The following is a 10,233-nucleotide window of genomic DNA, read 5'->3' on the forward strand; positions in this document are numbered from 1 at the left end:
TTTATAGGGATGGAATGCCAAGTGGGAAGGTGACCAGGGGAAAGGCAGGGGTAATAGACCTGGCAGCTGAAGCTGAGAGGAGCCTTTTCTATCAGGAGCAGGCACTCTTTTCTGTAAAGTGACAGACAGTGCATATTTTAGGCTTTGAGGACCCCTCAGTCTCTGATGCAACTACCTGTGTAAGTAGCCAGGGACAAATGGCATGGCTGGGTTCTGATAAAACCTATTTATGGATATTCAGATTTGGAATTCATCTAATATTCATGTGTCATGAGAAATTATTTTTCAACCATTAAAAAATGTAGAAACAGTCATACAAAAACAGGAAGCTGGCATGGGTTTGCACTGGACCCAAAAGCTTTCATCTGTGGACGCCCTTTTCAAAGGATCAAAGGGCAGACTCCGCCTGTGTGCTGTGCATGCAGGGTGGGGCGGCCGGACCACAGGAGCTGGCTGTGAGGAGCTGGCCGTGAGGAGCTGGCCATGAGGCCGGCTGCAGTGCAGGCCTGGGCTTTGACCATCCAAGCAGCTGTTGGTTTCTACAGCTGCTGTCAAAATCCAGCAGGCCTGGAGAAGGCGCTTAAGCTGTTGGCTGCTTGCTTTGCCCCACCTAGTGCCATGGAAGGAAAGGCACCAGCCTTACTGGGGCCACAGGGTAGGCTGGCCCTGACTGCCACCTTGGCACAAGATGGGCTGATGCGTCACAGTACTGCTGAAGAAATGCTCCCCGCCACGGTTGGCCGTTCAGGCAGCATTCATGGAACCGAGTTCCATGAACGAGTCATCAAAACAAAACTGTAAGGAATGAAAATGAACCTCCAGCATTGCCTAACCTTGTCCACTTGCATTTTGAAAAATGGTAGGCCTTCTACAACTCATTTCCTAAGACTCTCTAAGGATCAGTCTTTCCCCACGCCCTGCCCTCACGGCAGTAGCTGGCAGTGAGCGCCGGCCTCACATACACCAGGCCCTTTTCCCACAACCCCATCTCTACTGAATGTTGCTGTCTCTCACAGGCCATCCAGCTGAGCCGGGACGGGCAGTACCTGCTCACAGGAGGAGACAACGGTGTGGTCATGGTCTGGCAGGTGTCTGACCTCAAGCAACTCTTTGCCTACCCAGGCTGCGATGCTGGAATCCGGGCCATGGCACTGTCTCATGACCAGAGGTAACAATGGAAACAGTCTAATAACAGTAATATTAAAAACTCAGAGGGACTTTCTTTAAATGAGCTGATGGATTAGGTGAGTGGCAGCGTCACCTGTGCAGTCAAAACAGCCAAAGCCAATATCAATTCCAAGGATCTTTTGCACTACTAGGGAACAAACCTAAGGCCTTGCACTTGATAGGCAAGCACTCCTACCACTGATACACATCCCCAGGTCTCTTTGGTGTTGTAAATTGCCTCCTGCCTCAGCCTCCCCAGTATCAGGGATCTAAGAACATTTTTAAGTGTGATTTATTTTCTGATGGCCTTGCTATTCATAGACAGATGTTGAGTTTTCAAGAAACAGGATTTAAGTAGCAAAGGCTCCAGTTACATTGCTGGAAAGCCTCTTATGTTTCTTTAAAGCACCTTTTTTTATAAGCAAAATTTTAAGAGTTGTAAACATGTATAACATAAAATGCTTTGTCTCTGCCCCTGGGGATTCTACTGAGAGACTTGATTTATTTATTTATTTTTTTAAAGAGAGAGAGAGAGAGAACTTTTTTAATATTTATTTTTTAGTTTTTGGCGGACACAACATCTTTGTTTCTATGTGGTGCTGAGGATCGAACCTGGGCCGCACGCATGCCAGGCGAGCGTGCTACCGCTTGAGCCACATCCCCAGCCCAAGAGAGACTTGATTTATGTGCTTTAATATCCCAAGTAAATTGGGAGGATAATTTATTTTTATTTTTTTGGTACTGAGGATTGAACACAGGGGTGCTTAATCACTGAGCCACATCCCAGCCCTTTTTATGTATTTTTATTTCGATAGTTATTCAGGGCCTCACTGAATTGCTGAGGCTGGCTTTGAACTTATAGTCCTCCTGCCTCAGCTTCCCAAGTTGCTGGGATTACAGGTATGCACCACCACGCCCTACAGGAGGATAATTTTTAGCTGGTATCTAAAGTTGTATTATACAGATATTTCCTGATTTTTAAAATTGTGGCAACATAGGCTGTTTTCTTAGTGTATGATTTTTGTGGCATTAAGTGCATTCACAATGTTGTGTGACCAGCACTGTCATTTACAGAACTTTTTCATCAGTCCAAACAATTAAACAATGACTGCCTCTCTGCAGCTCACCTCCATTCTACTTTCAGTCTCTAGGAATTTGCCTCTTCTGGATACCTCCTGACAGTGTAACCAAACAATATTCCTTTTGTGTCTGGCTTATCTCACTTAGCATGTTTTCAGGGCTATGTTATGGTATGTATCAGAATCCCATTCCTTCCTAGCCTGATGTTCTGCTGGATGGATATACGATGTTGTTTATGCATTTGATGGGCAGTTGGGTTATTTCCACCTTTTGTCTATTGTGAATAATATGCTTTCACATTAGCATAGATACCTGTTTAAGATTTTTTCACAGTTCATTTGGGTAAATACCAGGTGTGGAATTGCTAGATCATATGGTAATAATCTTTACCTTTCTGAGAAGCTCCCACACTGGTTTCCAATCCCACTAGTGCACATGGGCATCTGATTTCTCGGTCCTCGCCAGTGCTCATCGTGTTCTGTTTCTATGACGACTGTCCAGTGGGTGTGGGGCGTGGAGGGATCTCCCTTGTGGCTCTACAGCTCCCTCGTGATTAGTGTTGTCTTTTCACTGTCTTCAGTGTCTTTAGATGCACATGTCTAATTTTCAGAGTCCAAAATATCTTTTCTGTTGTGCCTGTGCTTTTGGTGTCATATCTCAGAAATCATTGCAGAATCCAAGGTCACAAAGCATCCCCCACGAGGTTTCTAGTTCTAGGTGAGGATCCAACTTCATTGTTCTGCACGTGGAGGATTGTCCTTTCCCCACTGAATGGTCTTGGCACCCATCAAGTTATTGAACCCCATATATGTGGGCTTTATTTTTAAGCCTCTGTTCCATCCTGCTAGTCCCTGTGTCTGTCTTTATGCCAGTATGACAGTTCCAATTACTGTATCTTTGTAGTAAGTATAAAAGCTAGAAGATGTGACACCTCCCACTTTTTTCTTCTTTCCCAAAATTGTTTTGGCTAGTTGGGGGTCCCTTGAGATTCCTGATAAATTTTTGGATGGGTTTTCTAGTTCTGGAAAAAAAATCATTTTGGTAGGGATTACTGTAAATCTAGAGATTTATTTGGGTAGTATCGACATCTTAACAATATTAGGTTGTCTAGCCCATGGGATGGATTCAACATGGGGTTTGTTTCCACTCATTTCTCTCTTATTTCTGTCAGCAATATTTCATAGTTTTTGGTATACAAGTATTTTGTTTCCTTAAATTTATTCCCAAGTAATTCATTCTTTTTGATGTTTTTATAAATGGGATTGTTTTTAATTTCTCTTTTATTCATTGTTAGTATATAAAAATACAACCAATTTTTTTGTGTATTATAAACCTTCAAATTTGCTGAATTTATTTATTAGCTCTATCAAGGTTTTTTTGTTGTGTTTTGTTAATGTGGAATCTTGGATTTCTTACCTGTCATCTGTGACAGAGATAATTTTTACTTCTTTCCAATGTAGATTCCTTTTCTCTTTCTTGCCTAATTACTGTGTAAGACTTCCAGTGCTATGTTGAATACACATGGTAAAAATGGGCATATTCTGATCATAGAGGAAAAACTTAATTTCATTACTATGATGTTAGCTATAGATTTTTCATAAATGCTCTGTCATTTGAGGAAATTTCCTTTGATTCCTGGTGAGTGTTTTTAATAATGAAAAGATGTTGAATTTTGTTAAAGGCTTTTTCAATATTAGCCCAGATGATCATGTGGATTTTTTGGCTCATTCTGTTAATGTGGTGTATTGTGTTGATTTTTGCATATTGAACCACCTTACATTCCAGGTATGACTATCACTTTGTCATGGTGTATAACCCTTAATATGTTTGCTAGTACTTAGCATCCATATTCATAAGGACCTCGTCTGTGGTGTCTTTTTCTGACTTTGGTATTAGGGAGATGCTGGACTCATTGCATGAGTTAGTAGGGGTCCCTCCTATTGAATGTTTTGGAAAAGTTTGAAAAGGACTAGTGTTAACCCTTCTTTAAGTTTTTGGTAGAATTCACCAGTGAAGCCATATTGCCCAGGGCTTTCCTTTATCGGGAGATTTTGTTTTGTTAAGGCAAGGGACCCTCTGAGGCCTCCTTTATTTACTTTCATGTGGTGCTGAGGGTCCAACCCAGTGCCTCACACATGCTAGGCAAGCGCTCTGCCACTGAGCCACAGCCACAGCCCCTAGCCAGCCCTAGTGGGAGGTTTTTGATTACTGAGTCAATCTTGTTAGTTTTAAGTCTATTCCGGTTCTCTCTTTTGTGGTGATTCAGTTTGGGTATATTGTTCCAAGAATGTGTCCGTTTTCTCTAGGATGTCTAATTTGCTGGGATCCAACTGTTCCTAATAATCTTATAACTTTGTTATTCATGTTAAACTGGTAGTAACATCCCTACTTTCTGAGTTATTTTTCCTTTGTCAATTTGTTTTGATTTTCTGTTGTATTCTATTTTCTCTGCCCTTATTATTTCATTCCTTCTCCTAGCCTTGGGCTCAGTTTCTTAGTTTATTTTTGACAGTGGGGATTGAACCCAGGGGCACATCACTGAGCTACATACATCTCCTGTTCTTTTTTTTTTTTTTTTTTTTTGAGAGAAGGTCTTGCTAAGTTGCTGAGGCTGGACTTGAACTTGCACTGCCTTAGCCTTCTGAGTCACTGTGATTATGGGTGTGAGCTGCCAGGTGCAACCTAACAACCTAACGTCATCGATTCAGGGGTTAGAGGACACGTCTGCAGCTGTGAACTTCATCTTGGCACTTTGGCTGCATCCTGTAAATTTCGATGTTGTGTATTGTCATTTTCTGATCTCCTTATGACTGCTTCTTTGACCCGGGGTTTAATTTTCACGTATTTGTGAGTTTTCCTTCTATTATTGATTCCTGGTTTCATTCTGTTACCATCAGAAGAGATACTTTGTATAATTTCAGTCTTTCTAAATCATTGAGACTGGTTTGAAGGCCCAGTATGTGGCTTACCTTTGAGACTGTAGGGACTCTTATTTGCTCTGGTTGCTCCGCTCTTCATTGAAAGTAGGCGACTGCAGTGTCTGACCTATTGCTGTAGAACTAGTTCTCCCTTCAGCTCTGATGGTGTCTGTTCCACCTCTTTGGGCTCAGATGTTTAATGCATATGTTTTATTCTGTTTTTCTGGATGAATTGACCCTTTTATCAATAAGTGTCTCAGTTTTCTACTTAAAACCCATTTTGTCTCATGTTAGTACAACCACTTCAGATACTGTTGAAGCTCTTCTGTTACCGTTTGTATGGAATATCTCTTTCCATTCTTTCACTTTCAACATATTTGTGTCCAAGTGAGTGTCCTGTAGGCAGCATGTCGTATCATGCTTTCTATCCATTCTGCTAGTCTCGACCTTCTGACTGGACAGTTAATCTTTTTACACTAATAACTGATATAGGAAGACTTACTTTTGCCACTTTGATATTCTCTGCCCTGGAGCAGCCACAGGGAAGGTCCCTGACTGCTCCCTTACTGCTCTCCATCATCCCTGCCCAGGGACAGTGGCAGTCACTGTTATGAGGACCAGGCCCATACCCAGCACATGATGACCCAGAGGATTCCTCTGCAGGGGAGAGCCCAGCCCAGCAAGCGCTCTGCCACTGAGCCACACCCAGTGGTCAGCACTCATTCCGTGTCATTTTTTGTCCTGGCAGAGATGACATTTGTCACTTGGTGTGTGCCACCTGCTCCTTCAGTTTTTTCTTATGGTTCGGATGCCTGTATAAAGGGATAGGTTCATCCTACAGGCCAGCCTCCCGCAGGAATGGTGGCATTGACTCAGGCTGTAGTGACTCATTCTGCACACCTGGCTATACTTGCCCTGTCCATGAAAAAGCAGGCAGCACCCCGAGTTTCCCCAGTGCTGCAGTCTGGCTGGGCACAATCAGGAGCCACTTGTCAAAAGAAACTAACTTTATTTTTAGAACCACACACGCCAAACAAAACAGCCTCTCAGGAAAAACCCTCAGAGCCTCAACTGCCACCACCGGCTTTCCACAAGCCTCTCTCTCCCACACCAGCTTCTCTCCACCTCCCACAATCCTCCTGCTCTTGAGGCCGATTGGCTGGGTCACGTGGGCGGAGCCAAAAAAGTCCCCCAATGAGCAGCTCCGTGGTCTGAAAGGGCAGGGAAACAGCCCAATGAGCATCACTGCAGAGGAGCCAATCAGCTAGATGTTGCTGGGGCCGCTGTGAGCCAATCATCAGCCGGCAGCTGGAAGTTTTCTGGGGCCTCTTCGGCTGTGGCTCTCAACACCCCAGATCCTTCTTTCAGGCATCAAGAAAACACCACAGTTGACACCGGGTCGCAGTCTGACTGCTGCCCTCGGCCTAATGGGCTTGGGGAAGGCAAGTCTTTGGCCACAAGCCCCAGGAAGCGTCGGTGTGCAAACCCTGTTTTCTGTGTTTCTCCCAGGTGCATCATTTCTGGCATGGCTTCAGGAAGCATCGTGCTGTTTTACAACGACTTTAACCGGTGGCATCATGAATACCAAACCCGCTACTGATGGTGACGGCACTCGGCTGCCACCAGCCTGAGCAATGGAGAGACCCTGAGCATCATTCTCTAAGAAATAGCTGTCACATCTGAATGTAACTTAAATTTGCTTGAACAAGCAAAATATTTTTTAAAGTTAATTGCTATTTTTGTAGACTTTGCTTGACTTTTTGGGGGAGGGGAACAGCAAAGCAGAAAACTGGCTGCTGGGTTCTGTAGTTTTAAAAAAAATCTATATTTTTAGTCATAATGAGAAGTCTATTTTCACCAATTATGGAAATGCACAGTGGAACAAATAAGCCCACTTATTCTAGCTATATTATGAAAAAAACGTTTCCCATTTACCTGTAATCTTGAGAAATATGATTTTAGCAACAGGGAAACAGGTTATAATAATGGGATGGGAGGATTTTATGGTGTACTTTTGGTCCTGAATTTTTCCAAACAATTGTGCTTCTTCAGTGCTGAAATTTCTGGGATTTAAATAGTAATGTTTAAATTATGGTAAATGTAATTTAAAACATCTCAATGAATTATTTCTATAATATTATTCTTCAAGCATGTTTTAGTCTAGAAAATTATGGTGTGGGGGAGGCTGTTGTATTTTATTGTGTGGTAAACAAAGGATCTAAGTTATAGCAAGTGTGAAATATTTACTGTTTTTTCCTGACCTGTTGTCCTCATAGCACAACAAAATGAAGTGATGGAGATGCTCTTGGGCTCACAGCCTTTGTTTTTCTTTGAAAGTAAATGCAAGTACCAAAGCTCAAGAGGCCTGCCTGTGTCCCTGTGGAGAGCAGGGCCACTGGGGTCTGAGTGCAGAGGCCACCAGCTGCTGTCTTAAGCAACACCGTCCTACCTTCTCTTTGTTATTAAACGCTCTACCTTCCTTTTGATTAGCTATTTGTACTAAGAAATAATGTTATTTTGGTGTTGTATAATTCTACTTTTCTAGTAGGTTACTGTATGGAATCTGTGAAAAATATTTGAGAAAAGGTCTGTATTACATAAATAAATTCTTTGTATGTTGTGAACTTTGAGTTGAAATGCCATTCTGTTTCCCAGGCAGCTTGCCTAGAGGGGTCCCTCCTCCCCCTCCCACATTCATATATTCTCTAAAAGCAAAGATTTGAAATGAACAGTTTGACAGAAAAAGTTAATAAAATGGAATTTGTAACTGAATTGTTTAAAAATCTTTTTTACCCTTAAATTTTAATGTGGCTAAAACAATTATTCACAAAGAAAATGCCAAGCTCTGATTCACTTTGCTGATAAAAACGGGCTTTCTCTGGCCAAGTGTTTGTCATTGAGAGCTTCACAAGTGACCCAACCCTGAATCTTAGAAATGACCAAACAAGGGACTCTGCCATTCCATCTAAGCTCCACATTATTTTATAAACCATTAAGAAGAAAGACAATAGACACACTAGTGTGTGTGGGGGTACATCTTAAAACCACAGAAATGCCAATTATGGTAAACTATACTAGAAATCCTCACTGGTATTAAATTTGTAAATATTATGCTTTAGAAACATGGAGAAAAATGGCAGAGGACAAGGAGTGTAGCCAGACAGCACACTCCTCCCTCTTCGTAAGCTACAGGAGCAAGGTTGACCAAGCCACTGCCTCCTGGAACCTAAAAACACCTGCGCCTGCACTGCCTCTGCTGTTCATAGAGCCACAGTCAACCATGGAATATTAACTGGGCATAAGTAATTCAATGGTGCCTCGCACATGCTAGGCGCACGCTCTGCTGCTGAGCCACAACCCTAGCCGCAACACAGGACTCTTAATGATAGAACCTGTTTAACATATTTTTTAGTGTTTGCTCAATATTCATATACTTTATCCAATTTCAACTTCTTTTAAGAAAAGCAATAGAAAAATATCGGGGTAGAGGTGGCTGGGGATGAAGCTGTGTGACCCCCAACAGAGGCTGCACTGACGGGCCTGCACAGTGGACCCCTCCTGATGGTAATTTAGGCCTGGTTTTAAAATGCCTCGCACCGAGAAATTAAAGAGTTTCCTTCCCTCACCTATCAATTCTCACTCGAATATGACCAATCCATCAAGTCTGAAAATCTGTTATTTAAGGAATGTGACCAGATCTCTGGGACAGAGCAGGAGGGCTCAGAAAATAGACCAGGTTTGGCCTTTGGCGGCCTGCCTCCTTGGAAATGGCTAAGGAAGGAGACGAACGTTCCCTTGACTCCTAATGAGCTCAGTGATTACATACCAGAAACATGAATTATCTCTCGTCTCAAGTTCAGGAATATTCTCCCTGGCCCAAACCAAGGCTGTGGGAGAGCTGGGGAGGACTGGCCTTTCCTCATACCTGGTGGATAACGCCGGTGCCCTTCAGCTTTGAACTTGGATTATTTGAGAGACATTCCTCAGACCCAACTTCCACCTAAGCACTGAGGTGTCCAACCCAAATTTGCCAGACTCCTCTGTCAAGATGAGACCATCCTGACCTCGGGAGGCCCAAGAGCCCAGCTCCAGCCCAAATGAAGGAGCTGTGTTTGGGAAGGGGCGTGACAGGGGCAAACGAGTGGCTCTGTACCAGATAGGCCTTTTTCTTCCCCTCAACCATGTGGCACTGGAGAGACTTCACTTCCCACAGCTGTCTTTGAGGACAAGGCCTTATATCATAAGATAGCACCAAAGACCTCTGCCAAGATGAGGCAGGGTCACACATGCCAACCTCCCTCCAGAGAAAAATCTCCCCACCCCATCTAATGACACATACGATCCCCCCAGGCACCTCTGACACCCACAGGAACAGCCTCATTACAGGCTACTTGCCTGGGAGCCAAAAGCCCCAAGTCCCAGCTCCTGCCTATGCCAAGACTTGACCTTACTTATTACATAGATCATCAGTATCCATCTCTTAGGCCATGAGTGGCTCAGGTGAGAGAGGATAAAACACTCCACAAACAGAAGGCTTTGTGATTACCAACAAACACTGATGCATTTCCAAGAGCCAGGCTTTCAGTTTGTAGAAAACAGTGGAGTCTATCCCTGGCCCACTCTGTTATAGACTCTTGCTTAAAATGCCTCTTGATGCTGAACCTTCGTGCCTCCTACTGGACTTCAGGCTGACCATCCAGGGAGATTGAAGGAAGTCTGCATCCTTTCCACAGAATAGAACTGAAGATGGAACTCAGGAGTGCTCTACCATGGAGCTACACCTCCAGCACATCTGACTTTCTATTTAAAGACAGGTCTCACCAAATTGCCTAGGTTGATCTCAAACTTGCAATCCTCCTGCCTTAGCCTCCTGAGTCACTGAGACTACAAGAGTGCATCAGCATGCCTGGCTCAGAAAAGTTCTTTATGTGGCAAGAGGGCACGGAATGATGTGCCTCAAATTTTCTCTAATACCTTGCAGATTTTTCCACCATGGCTGCCGGGGATTCTGCCCCCTCACCAATCCTGCTGCCCTCTTTTGGATGACTGGCGCCTTATTTGCGCCTCA

At 43.5% G+C, this 10,233-nt stretch overlaps 1 protein-coding gene across 5 annotated transcripts in view; it reads left to right on the forward strand.

Annotated features, from left to right (window-relative positions):
* Window positions 1–7,937, forward strand: part of Lrba (LPS responsive beige-like anchor protein) — a 728,436-nt gene extending 720,499 nt beyond the window's left edge. For all 5 annotated transcript variants that reach the window (XM_046459031.1, XM_046459033.2, XM_046459036.2 and 2 more), the window contains exons 56-57: window positions 1,017–1,168; window positions 6,675–7,937. In XM_046459031.1, coding sequence (XP_046314987.1) covers window positions 1,017–1,168; window positions 6,675–6,765 — 243 coding nt within the window. In that variant the 3' untranslated portion in view covers window positions 6,766–7,937. The remainder of the gene's footprint in view (window positions 1–1,016; window positions 1,169–6,674) is intronic.
* The last annotated feature ends 2,296 nt before the right edge of the window (window positions 7,938–10,233 follow it).

Source organism: Marmota monax, unplaced genomic scaffold (assembly GCF_021218885.2).
Source record: "Marmota monax isolate L192 unplaced genomic scaffold, Marmota_monax_Labrador192_F-V1.1 WCK01_AAM20220418_F8-fsc00002, whole genome shotgun sequence".
NCBI lineage: Eukaryota > Metazoa > Chordata > Mammalia > Rodentia > Sciuridae > Marmota > Marmota monax.